The 22,932-nt window shown below is 36.3% G+C and overlaps 2 protein-coding genes across 3 annotated transcripts in view; both read left to right on the top strand.

Moving 5' to 3' along the window:
* Positions 1-360: 360 nt before the first annotated feature.
* CSN7 (COP9 signalosome subunit 7) lies at positions 361-2,175 on the top strand. Its single transcript, XM_053754039.2, has 4 exons — positions 361-724; positions 902-1,154; positions 1,615-1,835; positions 1,960-2,175. Exons 1-4 carry the CDS (start codon positions 530-532, stop codon positions 2,110-2,112), a joined length of 822 nt encoding a protein of 273 aa, XP_053610014.1. The 5' UTR covers positions 361-529; the 3' UTR covers positions 2,113-2,175.
* A 1,104-nt stretch (positions 2,176-3,279) lies between these two features.
* Positions 3,280-22,932, top strand: part of Ypel (Yippee-like) — a 71,441-nt gene continuing 51,788 nt past the window's right edge. The window contains exon 1 of one of the 2 annotated variants that reach the window (XM_053753111.1): positions 3,280-3,632. The gene's annotated coding sequence lies outside the window, so the exon portion shown is untranslated. The remainder of the gene's footprint in view (positions 3,633-22,932) is intronic. The other variant, XM_053753115.2, reaches the window with a different exon arrangement.

Below are 22,932 nucleotides of genomic sequence, written 5' to 3'. Positions count from 1 at the left end.
AAAATGATAAATAGTTGCGAAACAGCAAATTGAAACTTCTAATGTATAAGTATCTACATTTATAACTTCATGGGTAGAATACATAGATATAGAATCCCAGTGGTAACCTATCTTCTAATTGGGTTTGAACCTGACTTTTTGGGAAAAAACTGGGCGTAAACCCCTTTATGGCTACCATGTAAGATAAAAATACTATTAATTTTGTTTTCCGTGTGGTTTTGTCAATCAACCAAAAACATCTCTGGATAAATCTAAGGATAAATGGCAGTAAATTTTCTTAGCATTATATTTTTTTAATACCATAGATGAACTTAACACAGCTGTTAATGTCAAATCAGCCGAATGTCAACAGTTTCTGTTAGTGTGTGTGATGTGATGTGAAAATATCTATCACAATAGGAACGAAATTTTTATTTATTATTCTTGCTCAAGTAAAATATTACTTGATAAATAACTACGTATTTTCAATCAATAGCTATAAATTATAAAAATAGAATCATAACACAGTTTCAAAATCTTATCGGCCACCATGAATCCAATGTCAATGGACCGAGATGAACCATCTTCTTTGTTGTCTTTCTCCACGAATCATCCCCTGGAACAGTTCGTGCTGCTAGCGAAAGGTGCCAAGGGCTCGGCATGTGCGGAACTTATAAAACAAGTTCTTGAAGCACCAGGCGTCCACGTATTTGGAGAATTACTGGAAATGCCGAACATACAAGAGGTTGTTTTCGTTCTACCTACTTCTTATCTCATTTATTTTTGTTGATATTACGTAGCATAGAATGTGCTTTTTTATTACCTACTGTACTTTGAAGAAAAATGTGTGCTAGGTAATTGATTGATGTTACTCATTATCAATTTCCTGTCTAAAACAATAAAATTGTGTTTTTTTTTTCAGTTAGAAACTGGACCTTACGCATCACACTTCAAAACTCTAAATCTCTTTGCTTATGGCACCTACAAAGATTATTTGGAAAACAAATCTGATTACTTGGAGTTGAGTCCGGCACAGTGCAAGAAGTTGCAGCATTTGACTATAGCCACTCTCGCCACTCAGGAGAAGTGTATCCCATATAGTGTACTGCTTAAGGAACTGGATATAAAAAATGTTAGGGATTTGGAGGATCTCATTATTGAAGCCATCTATGCAGGTACTGATTAATATATTTTTTTAACACAGCAGTGTTGTAGTAATTTTTAAATTATACAGTCATCAATGTGTAATCGGATACAATTATTCTCTAAAAAGAGCAAGGAATGGTGGTCTAGTGATTAAGACAGTCCACCTCTGTATCAATAGTTTGGGATACGATATGCCAAATGAGTTTGTTACCAATATGACACATGTTTAGTAGTAGTTTTTGTGGAGTTAGGTTATTAGGAAAATATTGTGAGGAAACCTGCACTCTAGTTGATAATTTATCACCTAGTGAAATGGAGTAATCACTCCATTAATATTGCCAAGAGAGTTGTTGTGTGTGTTTCATTCCACTTGACCATGACCCATAGTCTTGAGGAATGTCTATGTATGGAAGGATTCTAATATTCTTGTAGTCTGATCTACAGCTACAGAAGAAAAGGTACAATAAATATTTTTCTTTAATTTTCTAGACATAATTCATGGCAAGTTGGACCAAGAATGCAAGCGTGTGGAAGTTGACGTGGCCCTAGGCCGTGATGCCCGCCTGGAAGATGCTTCGTCCATAGCTGATGTGCTAGCAGATTGGTGCAATGCCTGCGAAGCTGTGCTCAGCTCTGTTGACAGGCATATCCAAAGGGCTAACCTTAAAAAGGAGAGGTCTATTAGACACCAACAAGCTATTGAGCAAGAGGTGGGTTACTCTTGTTTTGTTTTACAACTATTAAATTCTATTTTTATTTTTTTAAGGTTAAGAAGAAACAACAAGAAATAAAAAATGTTGTTTTATAACTAAAACAATTTATTTAAAATTTCAGATACTATACATAAAGAAAACATTGAAAACTCAGGCAGAAAACGAAGAATCAGCGACGGGGGGCGTCACGGAGACTCACGCTGCGCCTAAAAAAAACTCAGGCAAAGGAAAAACCCCTCGGAATGCAGCTAAGTTCTGGCAGAAGAACACATAATACAATAATGTATAGTTGTGATAATGTTAATAAAGATTTTAATTATGCCTGTATGTAATAACATTGTTTCTTGTTTATTTTCACCCATCGCATTTTCAACTATCGATCGCAATCCTATAAGTACAACAGTATAGAGAACTTTATAAACTTCGTGTATTATTACATTCAGGGCTGTACTCTTTGAAGCCTCCGGTCTCCGGTCTCCGTATAAACCATAAAATTTTTATTAATGTAATTTTTCGCAATCTGACCTAAACCCTGCATGGGCGGACTGCCCATGCAGTGTTTAGGTCAGAATTAGTTATTATTGCCTGTAAGTTGCCAAGGCAATGCATGTGTCTCAGTCGTACGATAACCACGAGAGGATATGGAGTCGGAGTTTCTTATTCAATATTAACAAAGGCATCTTGTCTACGTCTCCATGAAATTCTAGGACCGTTATGGTCTGGACTGGGTTTGGAACCTACGTACCTATATATTTTCAGAGTTACCATTTTATTTATTGCGTAGGTACTCCGTCGGAGTATCTGCTAATTCCATGATTGCTGTGTTGCGTACTATTGAAATATTCTACTATCATGGTAGTATCTACTTATATCGAAAAAGTATGTCTAGTACCAACGAGAAAGGATGAGACCGTAGACAAAGAAAGTTTCCTTGCTCTTTGGGTAAGACCATCTACAAATATTAGAGTTATGGTTTCAATTTATTCATGTAGTTCTTGTTTCTAGACGTATAAACTAATATCGGATTCTTATATCAACTTCCACATTGTACTTATTTTAATATTATACAATATTTTTCAAAATATCACACCAAACCTTTGCATCAAACTCATAAAATAAAGCGCCTATGATTTAGTAATCTATAGCATTAACATTTTAGTAACATTACTATGTAAATACTGCAGGCGCAAAATTGTATTCTGAGTAAATGAAACTCAATGATTTTTAATATGATTAATTTCCGGATAATATTCCAAACAAACTGTACTAATAAATATCGACATTTTCCTATAGATATTTTTGGGAAATTATACTTAGCAACCCCCAGGTATATGCCAAATGCAAGAGTAGGCAAGTCGATTGCGGTTCTCTAGGAATGGGACGGAGACAGCGAACCACGCGAATCGACTCGGCCCGAGTTCTGCCGAACCGTCCTCTGTTTTGTTGACGCAGAAGCGCAGCAAATAAAGTGCGCAGGCAGTGCAACGATTATTACGTTCGCAGGCCACTAAAAGTGATGTAAATAATAAATAAAACTCAAAACATTATAAACAAAGACTCGATCTAGTACTTACTACGCGCGGTTCGTTTAAAAAGACTAAAAACCGTGTCGTGATTTTTATTAGCACCATAGCAACCGCTCAGCGTGAAACTACGACACAAGTGACGGTCGATTTAGTACAATGAATTCGTGATAATTTATCAAAATAAACAAATTCAGGTGTTTGCTAGAGACATTGTTGTTTACCAGAGCGCCGGAACTAGAGGCCCTTCGCGTATTGGATGAACAGAAAGGCAAGTACGCTTTGCCCTTTGTTAGGTCGCAGTTAGTCACCTTTCGCGTTACTCAGATGTTCATGGTCAACAGTGTTTACTTAATACTCTTTTGGAGACGCGACTTACTACGTATATGTACCTTCTGCAATGACATTAAAATACGATTGTAGAATATATCATTATTATGCAATAGATAATTATTGACAATATTATAAATAGACAAAGAACAAAGCCCTCGTTTGTCCGCCGCGCAATTAATTCATGTGCATCTAGTTTACAATAACACTCATTAATGCCGCTCATGATTATTAGCGTGTAATGAATGTTATGATTGTGTGGGATGGAGTTTCTTTGTTGTCCAGGCAGTCAGCTGTTCGCGGGGACACGGGCAAGGGGGGGCAACAAGACTGGTCCGACTGGTCCTGCGCGCGCGCGATCTTTATTTTATTACTTTTATAGGTTTTATTCCCTTTGTGTCTGCAGCTTTAACAAGGGTCATGAGAGTCGTGTGTCGACCCCTTATAATCAAGTTTTACACGTCAAATATTACTCAATTCTCCCCCGGGCGGCACTCGGCTCTGTTACAATAATACGTTTTTTATACAGCCACGTGCGAGCCAGTCTGCGTTTTTTTATCTTAGCTTTATTTAACATCGTATTAAAAATACTATATAAAGAAGTCAATGCCCGGTTTAACAATTTCAAGGCGTAGACTTGGGTTGAACCTTGGGTTTACCTACCTGTAGTAATATTTCGATTCTGAGACTTATCTCCGACAAGTATCCCTGCCGAATGAGCCGCCGACATAATGTTTTGTTAATGAGTTTTTCAACGACAGAAACTAACATCTACGAACGTTTCGCCAACAGAACGATTCATTCATGGGTGTTTCAACGACAGAATCTTTCACTAAACTAGGACGGATCCATCTACAAATCTTATGATCCGAAGGCTTATATACGTGCCTTGCGAAGCGCAGAATCATCTTTTTGACGGATAATCAGATGATTCAGGCCTGCAATGTCCTAGCCAAACTGATAATTTCACAGGCTCGGCAGGCTCATAGCGATATGTACACCTTGGTATGACAGTAATGTGCCATGGAGTAGTGTCTCTTAGTTCTGTAATCTTCGAACCTAGGAGACCTGATGATCTTTTTTGGTCATCTGGCCCTACAAGGAGAAAGGTTCCCCATCTGTTTAGTCAGATAGGTACCTATATGACAAAAGAGATAGAAGTGTGTGAAGGTGAAATAAATATCACAATATATACCTATCAGCATAGACGCGTAACATAGAAAAATACATCAATAGCAAAAAAATAATATCAGCACATAAATAAGTTATGCGGCACATAAAGGCTTCTATGATCTACCCATATAGGACAACGGCACAGCTGCTAACCCTTATGACGTCAGCAGCCCTAAGACTATTATATCACTATGCCCTTCCTCGTACAAGGTTTAACATGCATTCATAATAGTAACCTAAATAACTTTGTTTCCAACGAGCCGTGTTCTGATTTCGTTCACAAGCCATGATGAGTAATAAGGTTATAATCTGAGCCTGTGTAAAAAAAATTTTAGATCATATTTATGGATCATATCTATGGATATTTCATGGATGGATTGAAATGTTGCTGGATTTTAAGCCAGACTCCGGTCTAATCCATCTCTGCTCACAGAATTGTACAGTATCTAGATAGATACAAGCTAGGTAAGTTTTTACCACACCTTGATTTAACTTTTTTAGCCTTGTTTCCCGTGGAACTAATTTCGCCCAGCCGGTTGTAGAACCTGGGTACGCCCATGAATTGTTTGCTCTTTTTTGAAGTCTGTTGACATTTTGCGGAGTGCACAGTACAGAGTTAGGCCAAAATTATGTAATGATGATTTAGATGTTACAGTCAAGAACTTTATGAACTTAAGTAACTTCAGTGAAAGTTAAGGGTTAGTATTAGGTTAGTTTAGAATTTCAGAGGATAGCTCGGAAATAATTTTTCTCTCCTTCGACACATGGCACCGTGGACAGTAGCCTGATGTCTACATGTTTAAAAAATGTTTGTTATATATATTGATGGGACACTTTTTATATTTTTACAAAAATGTCTTCGTCCTTGGTAGCTAACTGCGTCAAAATGTAATTTTAATTTAACAAAGCATGCAAATTATTTATATACATAAGCTCACCATAAAAGCTAATTAAATCAAGTAACTAATAAAAATGTATAAAAAAAATTAACACGCAAACTTAGCTTACTTAATTGTTTAGTTTAATTAACGGATTTTTAGCTGATGGCCGCTGTTCTGTGATAATGGGAAAAAAATATAGTATCTATCCAGATGTGTAATATTAGTGCGTAAGGTAGCTCCTACACATACCCACTTAAATTATAGTACCTATCATCATCCTCCCATCCCATTTTATGTGGGGTCAGTCTCCCCCAAATCTCCGACCTGTTACATTAGGTACTCTTAGCTGTGGTCGTTCCGAAAAGCTAGTAGTTTGTAGCTTTGGTAAATAGGTATCATTTAATTTAGAATATGAGGTAAAAAAGTGCCTGTGAAGGCCTAATTCTGAATAAATGATTTGATTTTGATTTGATTCTGATTAACTTAACATTCCTACCCTTAATAGGCAGAATATGCTGTTGGTAGGTACCTTATTATTTTAAAAACTCTGTATCACCATGTTCTAAGAAATACATGATATATCTGATAATTTCCGGCTAAATGAGTGATTTTGATTTGATTCTGATTATGATAGCAATATAGGTACTGTCGAACGCACTCCATCCATCTCTTCTTTGATCTTCCTCTACTTCTTTTTTCCATTCAATTCCATAATATAAAATTCTATGAATGTAATACTGATATCATTTATCAGTACAATCCAAGAGATCCTGAAATAGTGAGACATGATTGACTTTTACAGTCTGCAGCAGATATCTATGCTATATAAGAAAGAACACAGGGTGGCTGAGGGTGGCTATAGTAGGTAGCTATTTGTATGTCAATCATTAATTTTACATTGTAGCTGGAAGCAATCTAAAAGCTATTTCGAGCTATCATTACTTCGCGATCTTATAGTTTCTTAGTGTATATTATACAAAGTTACTATGGTAAAGTCGACAGCATAACAATCTAAAAAAAATGCTAAATGTGTCAATTTATCTATTTGCAACGGTGGTAGTCTGTTAACGAAAGTCTCCAGATTCGAATCCTACTCGTACCACATAAGTTTGCATATCATTATAACCTAAATTTTCATAGACCACCACTTGAATCCGGTGAAAGAAAACATCGTGAGGAAACCTGCACACTACTGGTTGATTATTTAGTTCACTGGTATACATGCGACTAATTGCCACTCTGACACCAGTGTTAGCAATAACTACCTCGATAAGAAAGAAAGATTACCTCGGCATCTCTTTACTGTGGTATAATAATGTACCCTGTATGGATCCATGCATACATAGTCGAAATGTTGTTGACTGTACCTATAACCTATAATCACTGGTTAACTAACCTTGGCAACACGCAAGAATTTACTTAATTCTCGGTTATATCCGATGCTCTTGAAACGTCTAGACGAACTTGAGACTGGCTGGAATAATGAAGCATATTATTTATTTACAAAGTTCTGTATCCATTGGGTAATAGGATCGCTGCACTTCTTGTACTCACTCATAGCAAGAAATTTGTTTTAATACTAGCGACCAATGATGCACGGGGTTTAGATTGGGAATAAATTGTCTAAATAACAATTAAAGAAATACAACAGACAATAACAATAAAAAAAATGCTGAGTCAAAATCCATTGCGTGGTTTAAAAAAATAAAGCTTAGAAACAGACAAACGCAGTGGGCGACTTTGTTTTATACTATGTGGTGATACTTTAACTACTTGGGTAGTTGATCTAGTTGAAACGATGATCAAGTTGAACCATTAAATCGATAAGGAATTCAGTAAATAAGCTTTTATTCCTCATGGCGGGTATGGTTATGGCCGCATTACGTGCCTGTAATTGCGATAATAATAATTGCTAGAAACATTGATTAAGGTGTGGGTAGATTTTTAGGGTTCCATACCCAATTCAGATTGGGCATACATTGCTGATTTTTCATTGCAGAAATTAAAAGCTCTCATACGTACTATCTGGGCGTCTGAGTTCGGCGTTATTTTGTGGCCGGCATAATGGCCTTGCAAAATTGCTTTGATTAGCTGAGAACGAGAGATGGGATTGCGGCCGATTTTTGGGGAATAAACTGGGCAAAAACTGGGCGTAAACCTATCTCTGAGTGAGAATCGAAACCGCATAACTAAATGTACAGTCGCGGCTGCGGTTGGAGATTGTGGTCGCACTCGGCTGCAGCGCATTTATGCTTGTGGCCTGGTGTCAAATTACGGGGAGCATTGTTCCCACCAAGCATAGTGGCGCTCTCTATAGGTACCTATAGGTACTATTTTATTCTTATACTAGCAACCCGCCCCTGGACTTCGCTGGGGTTAAAACCTTTATAAAACTTACAACTATACCGTCCTCAGAAATTAACAGAAATCGTATAAAAAATCGTCCGCTGGAATTTTGATGAGAGTGAAAATCTATATACCTATACATATAAACCAAAGGGCGAAAATTTGTGTGACAAATACGCGATTTAGCTGCAGGCGGAGATTCGGTGGACAGCTAGTATCTCTATAAGTAACATCATTTTGTTCATCAGTTTCTCGTCTAAATGTCTACAAAATTTATATTATTAATGTTCATCTTTTGTCCTTTTGTTGACAAAGTCAGTTGTTGCTTTAGAAAGCAAAGTGCATCGCCCCAGCTAACGCCACAATACCAGTACTGTCTACAACGAACCTACATAGTTCTCTATGACGTGGAAATAGTGGTGTGATTTCACTGAATTCGAATGGATTGATGTGGTGTTGACGGTACTATGTTTCAAAGGCCTAGGTTTTCCCGTGCACAGGATGTATCACGTGACTTTTGTAATCACAGCAAGGAATATCAGCTTTCTAATGTAGACAGCTAGCTGAAATCCTTTCGTGGTGAATCATCACCAGGCTTGATGACGTCAAGGATGCGTGCCAATGGTCTGACAACCAGAGATGCCGACGACCGTGCGAAGTGGAGACGAAAAAGTAGGAAAGCGGACCCTGGGCTCGGACGCCCGAAGTCTGAGAAGAATCGCGAAAATGCTAATGAGAGAGAGAAAACTTAAAAATTCAAAAACTGAATACCTGATGTTTTTACGGCTCTTTCCACATGTAATTCTGTTATGTGACCAACACACACGAACAGTAACAGTACTGTCAGCTTGCAGTCCTAAATGATTTTATTGGCATCTTGTATTTTTAATCGTGAGGTGTGATTAGTGATATGCCGCCGGGGAATTCTCTACAGCAAGCTTCCAGCAACAGTTTATTTAGAAATGTCAACAGAAATTTGTCTTTGGCTAACAAACTTTGATAAACACACTTATCACGCAAACAAACAAGCTAAAAAGTAAAGTACAATACACCCGACCTATGTTTAATTCAACAGACGTTCTCATTACATTGGTTCAAATAAAACTATAATGATATATGTTCAAATAAAACGATATTTTTTTTTTTACAAAAATGTCATTTTGGGCACAAGCCTGTATTGTGGTTATAGAGATCTTACTGCATTCAATGCGCTACAAAAAAATCATGTCCGCGCAGTTAACCATTAAGTGAGGAGTTCCTTCGTTATTCGTTATATGTTGGTGAATTCTCAGAACATTGTTTTAGGTGCACCCTGTGGGTGCACCCAATGTCTCACCAGTAGGACACACAAAACACCTGTATGATTGTTCTTTTCGCAACAATTTGCGCAAACAAACCTAAAAACAATGTTCTGAGAATTCACCAAAGCTGTAATTCCAAATGAAGTTATAATTTATACAAAATTTCACACAACCAAGGTCCGTCTTCCGTTTGTTTTCAGCATTTCGTTTAGAGATTATTTCCAAAACACTGAATAAAGAACCTATAAGATTACATATTAGTAACACGACTTTATCCCATGCTGCATAAACAGAGCCAAGAGTCATGAAACTAGAAGACCACATTTAGATAAGCCCTTTATCCCACGTGGAACTATTTAGCTTCCGTGGGCGTAACTGCGTGGCAACACCTAGTTTAATTCCGGCTAGTCCAGCAACATACTATGACGAACTCAGAAAGACGCGAGAGACGAGAGCATTTATTTACCGCAATAAAAATCTAGCAGCGTATACCGAATGTGCCAAAGTTGGCAAACTGTATTATTTAATGTATACCTACCGGAATAACATGGATTGATCGAACTTCGCACGACACGAGAACAATACAAAGTTTTTCCATGCTGCAGCAAGGGGCAACCCTAAACGCGATTGACTTTCGCTATCATCGCATCCCTGCAATGACGTCACCGCCGCCCTACATTCCAAATGGCTGCAAGTTGCAACCTAGATTTGGACGCAGTTTATCTTTGTAACGAGTTTTTAAAATGATTTTATGGGCCAGATGTGGAATGTTAACACATTTTTTGTATGAAGGCACTGTTACGTATGATAATGTATAAATCAAAATGATTTTCGCATTTATAACATAAACAGTGGCTTGTCCCGGCTTCGTTTGAGTAAAAACATAATAAACTACACACCTAGACATTTCTCAAGAATTACACTATCTACTGGTGAAAACCGCATGAAAATCCGTGCAGTAGTTTGAAATTATCGCTAATAAACAGACAGACGCGGCGGAGAACTTTGTTTTATATTATGTAAGTTACCTTTTCTCCCGGTATTCCCACGTTGTGCCATAACAATTCTTATTTAATTCTCACGTTCTGGGGTGAACGTTTCATTAATATGAATATTCCGTTAATGATGCCATTACAAATGTAATTAAACATGTTTATTTGTGAGGTTATCCCGACTAACTGTTTGGGTACTTCGATCAACGCTCCTGACCGCGCACAATTAACAATAACAACAAAACATTAAAACGTTCAAAAAATAGATATGTATTTTATGTAATTTTCCTAGAATTCCGCTGCGGGGCAAAAGCCTTTTAAAATATTTTAAAATTATAATTTTATGAAAATTTTCTTTGTTTAGCACCATAGATATTATGTTCGATTTGACTAATCGGTAATAGCATTGAAGGATCAAGTATTTATTTCAAGAATATATCAATGTTCACAGCTATCAAAGCAATTTTTATTTATTCTACATACAGGAACAACGTTTTTGTCGGCGAATTTCTTTTCATATCTCTCTACTTTCAGCCATAGTTTTGTCCTTCCTGTACGACACTACCTCCTTTATGGTCCATTATAAGCCCTTTTTGGCTTTCCTTTTCCTCTTTTCGCTTCTATTTAACATAGAAAATGCGTTGTTTGTTCATAGTGGTGTATCCACTTAATCAAGTGCACCTGCAAGTGCATATTTATGTTTTACAAATAAATTTAAAAGTATAATTTCTTCTTCAATATTAAAATATAAATACACATAGTAATTATAAAACATTAAGTATATCAGTCACGCATCACATTGTTTAGGATTGTTTACTATAATTTAAATGATAATCTAATCAAATAGTAAATACATATGCAAAACGTTTCATTCGCGATTGATAAAAACATTAATTAAAATCTCAACAATAAAATCCATCTTTTAAAAAAGTCCCACTATCGCGTCTGTCTGTATGAATATTATATACTAAAAAACTATCGGACGGATTTTTGTAAGGTTCACCACATTGGTGAACCCTAGGTTAGGTGTATAATTTATTACGGTTTTACATCTGGTTTGTAACAATAATGTAAGTAAACAATAAGAAAGTCGTTGAGCGTTACTTCTATACATTTTTTGTTTTATGTGTCTGAATAAATCATCGGATTTACCTGGCTCATTTGCTCGGGAAAATAGCCGCTACAGGTCTTTCCTTGAATTGGTATATTAACCAGTGGAAAATCAAAGAGCATTTGCAGAAGCTAATGTTTTTACGGCTCTTTCCACGGATTTTAATAAAAAATTCCCCGATTTCAGACCTTAGTAATTATTTATATTAAAAAGTATATCAACCTCATTTCGACCCGCTATGTGAATTTTTGATTTGAAAATCAAAAATTCACACGAAACTGACGAAATGCGATTCGCGAAAGTTACTTAATCAATGTAATAGTTATACATTCCTCTGTGCAACTGTTTGTGCCAAAATTCTCCCCAAGCGGACGCGTCCTCTCCTCTGTCAATTTCCTGTTTTTCACACGGGAATCTCGCATTATGTGACTCATGCAGTTTTTAACAATTGAATTTTTCCCGCGAATTCTTCCAAGAACAGTGCGTTGTGCAGCTTTTGTTATTGTAAACAAATTAAAATAGCTCTCACCATCTCGCTTTGATACCTCGAATGTTTATGAAGCAATTTGGCAAATGTTACAATTCATAGTGTAGCATGATTTTTTAGTCGTCCAAAGGCTTTTTATATTCCTGTAGGTAGGTACATCATAAACTTACTAAATACAACCAATGCAACACCGGCAACACCGCAGTGTGGCACAAAATATACATAAAATCCCAGAATACAGTTTAATGACGGGAAGTCCAATCTCGACCCATAGCTAAGCTAAGAGGTTAGCCGACCGCAGTCCTAGTAATGATTTACACAGATTATGTAACCCACTTGGCTGACCAATCAGGGAACAGAACACTCCATACCGCATCAAACCAAGTATGTGAATACTTACATGAAACATTACTTAACTTGATGAAATTTGGCATAGAGATAGGTGAAACCTTGAGGAGTGACGGGGCGAATCGCTAGTTAGTATATAAAGAATTTAATATTGAAATAAATTTGATAAATAAATATAAGTAAAGTCTCATTATATTAGTCTTCTTTAATCTATTATATATTTATTCATTGTTCTATAACAACTTGTCTGTATGTTTATATATTTCTTCTATGTCTTTTTATTTTAATATTTTATTTTTTTGTCTAATTATTTAATACTATTAAGTTTACTGCACCCTCTTAGTTTACTTGTGTCTCTTTCCATCCAAAAGTTGGCTGGAAGAAATTGCATCAGCGATAAGTCCGCCTTTGCACTCATTATGTTTGAATATCTTGTTGTAACTGTACTCCTTTGTGAATGGTGCAATAAAGAGTTTTATCTATCTATCTATCTATAATTATACTTAGTTGTAAATCACCTGCAGATTGAGTTAGCCCCAAAATAAGTTCGACATTGTGTTAGATGCAAAGTCAAATATTTGGTCTTGAATGTTTACTTATATTTTATAACAAATACAAAATATAAATAAATATTCGATCAATCTGAAAATGACAATTTTCTATCTTGACCTAAGCGAATATCGAACCCGGGAGATATACGTTAGCAAGCATGACTGTTATGCCACGGAGGTCGTCATAATGTATGAATATGATTAATCCCACTAATATGTGTTAGTTCGTGAGGAAGTATGTGTGTATGGTGTGTATGTTGTTACTCTTTCACGCAAAATCTAGGTACTGCATGGACGTATTGTTATGAAATTTACACACTTAGAATATAGTCTTTTATCCCGAAATTTCCACGGGAGCGAATCCCTGGGGCGCAGATTGTATACATATAATATTACGACAGATTAACGATTGAATCTAAGCAACACTACCATACAATAGTAATGACAGCGTCTATAAATAAATAAATAAAATAAATATATTAGCTCAAATCACACAGATTGAGCTAGCCCCAAAGTAAGTTCGTGACTTGTGTTATGGTATACTAACACAACGATACTATATTTTATAACAAATACATATATAGATAAACATCCAAGACCCGGGCCAATCAGAGGTAGTCAATAGTCAGCTGCTGTGTTACATTAATGATTAATCTAATTTACTAACGTATAAGTTAGCTACTAAACTAACGAGGAAGCGGCCTTACAATGTTGCAAGAGGAAGGAAAGATTAGATGGCCTACTTTCCGAGCGGAATCAACAGTCGTTTCGTCAGTTTATAGGGTGATGCGTTACAAGTACCTTACAAACACACACTCGTTACTGCGCTATATCTGAAACGTTGCACAACTGAATTGGGTTGTTTGTAGGGTTACCATAGCTCAGGATTTGTCCTACTTTTTTTTGCGTGTCTATTGCAAACACTCTATTGGATACTAAATATATACATGCCAGAACTTAGCCACTTCGATGTTGCTAGCTTCCTGCTTCAGGATTTCAGGATTTGTCATGAGGTTTGAGAATATTAGGACAATTCCAAGGATTGCGGCCGGACTTCCATGCTAACTATAAATAATCAAGTTAAGAATTTTATATTTTGACTTAGATAAGAGAAATATAAGGGGAGATGTGGTATCTGACGAGTTTAGTACGAGTACCGATGTCTCCACATTTTCACACATTTGCAATTGCACACACCCAAATGAAAAATCTCAACAGCAAAAAAATTAATACTCTTATTAGTATGGATATTCAAAAATGCAAAACCCCAGAACTGGAAAACGGAGCGTAGGACATCCGGCGGCTAGATGGATCGACGATGTAAAGGAAATTGCTGGCAACAACTGGATTGGGATGACCCAGGACAGAGATGGTTGGCGGAGACGGGAGGAGGACTATGCCCAGCAGTGGGTCACGGAGGGCTGCAGATGATGATGAAATGCAAATATAACAAGACTACGTGATAAAATGTCAATATATCAAAAAATGTGGGAAGTACGTTTGTTTTTGTGACTCTGTTTGCATTTGTGTACAATGCAATAGAAACATTGCAATGGAAACTCTAAACAAAATATGCACTATGTATCTATTACGGAAATTATTTCATATACTACTAGTCTTTCACACGGTTCATATTAATATAAAAAAACGTAGTATTTTAAAATTAAAGTTGACGTTACCCGTTACTTAGTGACTACATACGCGTACTCTATCACCACCATCACATTTTTATGAAATTCTTTATACCGGTAAATAAAATAATATATTAGATTTTATTAAACAGTATTATAATTTTCCAATACACAATGTAGTCAAAGTCGGTTTAGTAAACTTCTAGGCACGGATGAAACACAGGCGGAGTTCTCATTCCGTCCACCAGGATCCCCTAACTCGATCCCCCAGGGGATCCTCGTGAACTCATCTGTTCATCAGGATCCTCTTTAACTAAAAGTACATAAAGTCAATGTCACACTGAGTATTTTATTGAAATTAAAATACTTTAAAAATTTAAACAGGTAACAAATTAAATTAGAAAATTGTAAAATAAGATAAATTACCTATATCTTAGGTAATTTATCTTATTTTACAATTAAAAAAAAATGTTATATCATTATTTAATAATTCTGTGTTTCCTGTATAAACTTCACTCTCATAGATCTCATCTCCGCTAATAATAACGTTCACGCTACAAAAACTCACACGAAGGTAAATGTAGTAAAACTAAGTTTACTTCTAAAGTAGGTTTACCGGGAATTTCAACGCATACCGTGGGGATTTCAAGAAATCCTTCCTAAGCTAAGCTGCTAGAATATTTGATGAGTTATGATATCACCACTGGAAGTATTGTGTAATCTGTGACTAATACGTTCTCGGAAAATAGAGAAAACTAGATGTTGCCTGGGGCATCGCTCACGTGGGAATTTTGAGATAAAATATAGCAATCCTGGATAATGTACCTTTCTAATGGTGAAAGACTTTTTGAAAAAATTCAAACTCACAAACGCTTTACTCACTATAATAATAGCATAGATTATGAAAAGCTCAACGAATCCGCATAGGATAAGTGGTGGGTCATGGCGTGCTCTTGGCCCATCCACCCATAAGGAAGACCAATGCCCCATCAGTGGGGACGACTATTTTCTAGCAGATGAGATTATGACAGCAACTTCGGAGGGGGTTTCGTAAACTTTCAATTCAGTTTTTATTGTGTAGTTAATTTGTAACATTAGCTGTGGTCCTTCTCGGCTGAAAATAAGGAACCCCAAGGGTTAGCGAACCTCAAATATGACCTCAATGTTTAATTCAACCTGGATCTGACGAAGGTCGCATTTAGGGCATCTCCGAAAATATACGACCCTAAAATATGTTACTAAAAAACGCGCTCGCTTTGACATGAACATGAACAGTTGACATTAGTTCTGTTACCCTGCATTGGTCTTTATGTGGTGGTAATAGTGGTGTATTTGCAACGAATTTTGGTAGGTTTATGTGCTGATTACTAAAGAGTATTGTACAAACGACGTCTTTCATATCCTCGCGTGTTACCTCGATGGTGATACCGAAGCCTGGATTTAGTCTAAAAAATATGCCTAAAAATATTGAAGATTCGGCTGTTGTTTTATAACCGGCCATATCTCTTTGAGAATGCTATTCTTTCCTACTAGTTATTAAGGTTATAATAGAAAGTCGCCAATAATAAGTACTATTTTTCTACCGATTTTACAAGTAGCTCGGGACTAAGCTTACTAGTCAAGTTACTATGGCTAGCAGCACATCAACCTACCCAAATTCATTGCAAATTCACGCTTATTACTGCGGTATAAAGGCCCATGTTAACTTGATATGAAGTCTGACTGTACCAACGGCTTCAGGCAAAGAAACCTTGCTGATTAGTTCTACATTAATAAGGCTGAACCTTCACAGCCTATGGCAATAATCCCCAATCGATAGATGATTAGCTGCGCTTTGCTTTTCAGGGACGCTTCTATTAGAAAGCAAATCTACTTACGTTAGTTTTATAGATTAAAGGATGTAGGTCAACAATGAAATAATTTTAAACAAGTTTTTTTTACAAAAAAATCATTTTTGCCACAAGCTTTTATTGTCGTCAGATCTTATAGCTTTTACCGGCTGACAAAAAACCCCATACCCGTGCTGTAAACCGTTGAGGAGTTCCCTCGTTTGGAGCTGATCCGGGCTGCACCATCAGGTCATGCTTATCATAATAATGCATTGTCATGGAAACTGAAGCGACGTGGGAAATTTCAACTCTGTAGGTCAACTGGGAGTAGGAGAAATCTAACTTGCAAGATTTCATTCCAGACAGACAACGGGACAGGTGAAACTAAATGTTTTTATTATAAGCCGCGTAGTAATCGATGTGGCAATTCATGATAATATTATACCTCTACAAGACTTTGACCAATACAATTAACGCCTTGCAACGCATTAGCGTTATTACTGGAAGTATTGTATAATCTGTGGCGTTATGAACACAGACATACACTTGACACGACACAAAATAACTCCTCATATCCATAGACAAAGAAGACTGTGTATTTGTGCTTATGACAGATTATATAACGTTGTTTTCAGATTAAGCCAATTAGGCACAATGCCTTAACAATCAAATATAGTTACTTGGCAACCCTGCCTGTGTTAAATCCTTATGACTGCAGAGATGTTAAAAGCTTTTGGAAGCTAAAGTATTTTGTAGAGAGCTTAATGGTAATTGCTTTTTTATACAAGACACTGCTGTGCTTTAGTGTATTCTAATTTTATAAAGTTTCATTTGAATACCACTATATCATCGTCGCAAAATGGAAGAGAATTTTATGAGAGTACAAAAGTTCATCATCAAAATTACCACCATAAATTCAGCAGTTTTTGTCCCATTGATTCGATCAGATACAACTGTCTCCTCACACACTCCGGAGGCAACTCCATTACCATCCATTATATATCCTGATCCCTAGTCAATATTGCTCCAAGCTTCCACGTGTACTACAGAACATCAACACTCTTGGTTTACAAACAAGACCCTTGTAACAGTACTAAACAAATAAATTATCGCCACAATTGTTTACTAGAGAATTACATGCATTTTTGTTTGCTTCAAACGTTAGGTTTATTTTGTTTTGCTACGCATGTGTACGAGTACGTTATGTAAGGAACGCTATGTGTAACTGAACAATCATTTAAGTGACAATCGGTGATAATTCAAGTGGTACTTAAGTATTATGTAAGCGGCGGCGCAGTGCGTATCGGCGTATTTTTTTAAATGCTTGTGCTATGAATGAACCCCGAAATTTTAGTCAACATTTTCTATTCTATTACGTGCGGGAATGGAGTGATCTTAATTCTAAGGTCATATTTGTCATGTTTGACAAATGGCACAATAATATGCATGCGAGATAGTCTGAAAATCAGTGTTGGACTTTCACGTCCAGCGGAATTCTGAGATGTCGCCATTTGTGACAAGCGTTCACAAGTTTTTCTCCGTTTCATTGTTGTTTATTTTATTATATTGTTATTATTCTTAGATCTGCGTCTTTTTACGAATAAACTATGTTTCTTCTATTCTTTAAAAAAAAGGTTTTAATCTTTTATTAAACGCATTCCGCAGTATTGGAGCTGAGAATATATTGTCGTTTTTTCATGCACCAGTTTCTATTGGTACTGAAGCTATAATTTTAAGTGTTTCTACTGACAATTTACGATGGCGATAGATATAATCAACATCGTGATAAGATTAATCACTAAATACTAAATATCATTTCATGCGTATCAATTTTCACTTGGGGAATTTCTATTTTTTTTTAATTTAACTGGCTGGGCAAAGATTTTCGTCTATTCCACTCCTAGTCCTATTGAGTTGTCCCTTATACCACTATTTTTCCAAGAACCGCGAGACCCTATACTTGGACCATATAGGTAGGAACAAAACAAATTAACATTAGAAAGCAAAAACAAAACGCTCTGTGTCCTTTTTGGCCGCGGGAGTGGAGCCCAAGTACTAAAATATTCGTCCAAAAATCTATTTATTAAAACTAGAGTCTTTTTTAATAGTTTTGAGAACTTGTACAAAATTTTTAAAAGACAATGTTATTCTCGAAGTTCAATCTAAAATGTTCATAATTACCGATGAACGGGAACGGGGAGTAATAGGAAGACCAAAAAAAGATGGATGCGATCATCCAACGGTCAGTGTCAAGGACAGCATGAACACGAAATGTTGAATCAAAAGGTCGAAGTGGAAAGTACTAACATATTATATTGACCTCGCATAAAAGAAGAAAATACGCAGACGGAGTTTACCTATGAGCGCCACTGTAATTAAGAGGGCTGGCACTGGCCATTAAGAAGTAGGTATGCAGTTATTGACGATCATTCCTCCAGTTCCTGTGGCATCGCTCTCAGCCTATTTTTAGTCTGTGACGCAAACTGCATGTAGGAATAGGAATACAAAATATAGAGAAGTTGTAATGATACCTGAAAAGATACTATTTTTACGTTATCGACAAATGTAATTATTAAAAAGATCGACACAAGCAATCCCTTGCCGTGCCCTTTAGTTTCATTAACTATCGTAATAATTAGCTTAGCAATAGATTGTCTAATTTGTTTGTCTAAGAAGATTGATTGTCTGATGATTCAGTAGGAATCGTTTCAAAACACGAAGTTTAAACTTTGTCCACAGCTTCTCTTATTGTTAATATAGTATCTTCTGTATTATTTTTAATTTTATAGCCCAGGAATAGGACTAAGTGCTCCGCTATGCAGATCAGATAGGTACACAACAAGCTATCAGGTCTGTCAACATTTGTAGCGCGGATTTGTCGAATTTGCAATTTGTAGCGACAGCATAGCTAATGCTTGTGGAACATAGAATCCTTGTAAATACTGGTCTTTGTAAAATGGCTTTTACGAAATGATAGATATGAATAAAGTGCAAATTAGTAATAATAATTAGTTACATTGTAACAACTGGTTGTGGTGTATTATTGTGATGAAAAATTATCTTGTGCATAATATAGATTCAGTTCAAAATTTTTATTTCAGACAGAGTAAATGTCATGTTAGTAACAATATTGACAAAACGAACAAGGGAATTAGCCTAAAGCTAATCACAAGATAAAATGAATCACAACTTAATAAAGAGTACTATAGCGAAACTAACCTTCGGAACCATTGATCTTTTTATTTATCGTAGCCTACTTGTAGTTGGTCGCTACGTCGACCTTTAATATGTCGCCATATTTCCTCCGGTTAAGTAGTAAAGGTTCCCGACCAGTCTTCTAGTCCAAACGGTATCCCCTCGGTATCTTAATACTTTCTAGAACTTCTTGGAGCTGCAAAGAGAGAGTCATTGGCTCAGTAAAAGTTAAGCAGTTATTCTTTTCAACCCCTTTTTTTTAAATTCACTTATTTTTCCAAAGATCTAGTCGGATATCGATTTGATGTGATCCTTGGTAAAATACATAAAAAATTTGAAAGTTATTGCGCAACTACTTAACCTCGATCCTTGACATCAGCGGTAAGTAGACAATGAAACCGAATCATACTGAATGTTTATACGTTTGATCCACATATGCAATGCCGTTCAAGGATGCAGTTTATTACATTAAATGTCAAGTATCAAATCGCTACAACAGTCACTATCCCATTCGAGGTACCAGGCTCTTATAAAATTGAAGAGCACTTGCGTCCAATAAAGACTGTCGAAGCGTCCTGAACCGGCGTGATCTGGTGTTGATGAGTCTTCGACCCTCTTTGTTCTATATGTTCTGTCCATTTATATCCATAATGAGCCATGAGTTAACGTCTATTGCCAATTACCAAGATTGCAGGAGCACTTATAGCTTGCTGCGTAACTCGGCTATATTCTTTATGCGTGGTATCTTGTAATGTTTTTTTCAGATTTTTTATTTTATCCAATAGGTATGTCAGCAGGTTCAAGGAGTATTACATTGTTTTATCAGTTACGGTTTAGTCACTTTCTCCAATTTGGAATTTTTGGACGATTATTTAAAATTTTAATACTAGGGCTTGCCTTTCAAGTTAAGTGACATCTTTTTAAATTGTGTCTTGCAATATAAAATTGCTTTCTTATAAAACACAGTGTCATCATCAAATCAATAGCAAACATACATAACACAGAATTCCTTTACTCCATGTCGTCCTTTACTGTCAGAAACCGTTCACGCTCGTTGTTATGTGGGGCGCAGTTATTTGTTACGGTTTCCATTTGGCCCAGTTACAGATAAAAGGATTTAAATAATATTTCATTCCAACGTTGTGAAGTGTGCAAACATTTTTGACCTATTTTACAAATTTATTGTTGTAAGATTCTTCCGGGATGCCGTTAGTTCTGATAAAGTACTAGGATTACATAAATTAGCAGAGATTTCAGTTGAACTCGCGGTCACATTCAACTAATTCATATATAAGAGTACACGTCCAACTGCCTAGTAGCAGTAGTAGTAGGTGTTTTAATACTTCTACGTCGATAAACTCAGTTTGTGTCTTGTATGCAAAGATTCTTACCTAACCTTACTTTTTAAATGTTATTTTGAAAACAGCACACATCCTACTTCAATTATAAACTAATCCTTCTAATATTATAAATGCGAAAGCTTGTAAGAATGTATGTGTGTATGTTTGTCACTCTTTTACGGAATATCTACTGGACGGATTATGAGATTTGGTACGCGGGTAGAATATAACCTGGAATAATACGTAGGTTTATCCCGAAATTCCCACATGAGTGAAGCCACGGAGTGCAGCTGGTAGACTGATAATGTTAAATTAAATAACTTGGACTGAGCGGCCGTTTTCAGCTGAAACTGATAGTTTGCAGCAGCAAGAGAAGTCTAGTGCTTGTGACCTAGGCCGAGAGGTCAACTCGGGTCGCTCCGGCCTGAACTAGGTCACAGGTTATTGCTTCGCCGCACCAATGGGAACCAAAATAAACTGGTTTGAATTATAAACGACATGCACGGATTGCGATGCAATAGGCTGGTCAATACTGGCTGTATTCTGTTGACTCCTGTTTTGGTAAACGATTTAGCTTGGCATTTAATACATTTCTGCCCGTATGGCACTTTTATGCTTGAAATTAAACCATATGTGACCTTCTATGCAGAGAATTAGAAGAAATGCCTGTTCTGTATACCTGCAATAAACGCTATGAAGTTAATGTTGGACTCCCAGCGACCCCTGGATACAGAAAAAGTGATTCCCAATCTCATAAATATCCCTGTGATTTCATGACTGTCTTCAATTGGATACTAGGAACACAGAAAGTGAAATGAATGGAATAAATGTGGTGAAAATATTTGTTTTGAAAGAAGAAACTTTAAATATGTTCATGTGTGCCGAACAAAGGACGTTTGCTACCAGGGAAGCAGAGATCAATAAGAAGTGTGTCGCCATTGTTTTGAGAGATGCAGGTGAAGCCGAGGGCACGAGGTCAAGCGCCGACATCCCTCCTCCCGCTGAATGCTGAATATAGGTCGCGGCTTGCCATTCTGCCATTCATCTAAACCGTGTCAGTAAACAATCTTCCGCTAAATATAGTTGTGTGACTACGTCAGCCACAATTTCACTAATTCTTCTGCGATCATTTCTATAAAAACCAACAGATGAGGACGGATGTCGATCTTCATTGGTTTAATTGAACGCAACCTTTAAGTTTTATTAATATTTCGATGTACATAAAGAGTTGATATGATTGATTATTATTTCACATTTCAATTCAATTACAGTACTTCGTCTAACTTAAAAGCCGTAACTGATCCATATCTGCCGATATACAAATCGGTAGATCTAATATCAAGCTACAGTCCTTGCATGGCAATATTTTCAGCACACAGTTAACCACCCTTTATAGAGGTACACCATGCACACTGTACAGAGTACTGCAATGTACACGTACACTGTACAGAGTACATCTCCTGTACCCTATTTAGTGCAAATAAATTATTTTGAATTTGAATTTTTTGAATGTGCAGGTTACTTTTGTTCCAAGGTCTAGCTCTGATCAAAATGTATATACACATGTCCCGTATATTCAGAACTTGGTATCAGATAAATATAGGTACTTCGTCAATAAGTCGACTGCAAATTAGTTGGTTACATTTATTAGAATATTATTAAGTCTCCCGAATGAGTTGAATATTAAAGAGGCATTTAGAATGTTCTGGAATAGAGGACGGGCATTCACCCCATCTCCCTAAAATTAATTTGGGAGATCGAAAATGTATTTATCGTTAAGAATTTCGCTGTCTAGCCCTCGAGACTAAAATTTCAGAGGTCAATCGCCGTCTGAATTGCAAGGAGAGTACCAATACTTATAAGTATTTATAAGTATTTTACAAAAAATATTTTAACTGATTATGCCAAACTAAAGAATTTTATTAGAAAGTATACTACTTATCCATTACACAATATGTACAGTTGACTAAATCGACAACCGCAGTCACCAAAATTCGTTAGTCAATTATATACTAAAATCCTATATTTAGTGTGACATAATGTGTTAAAATATATT

This window comes from Plodia interpunctella, chromosome 13, assembly GCF_027563975.2.
Source record: "Plodia interpunctella isolate USDA-ARS_2022_Savannah chromosome 13, ilPloInte3.2, whole genome shotgun sequence".
NCBI lineage: Eukaryota > Metazoa > Arthropoda > Insecta > Lepidoptera > Pyralidae > Plodia > Plodia interpunctella.
The sequence above is the reverse complement of the archived record's forward strand: the minus strand, read 5'-3'. Positions and strand labels throughout refer to the sequence as shown.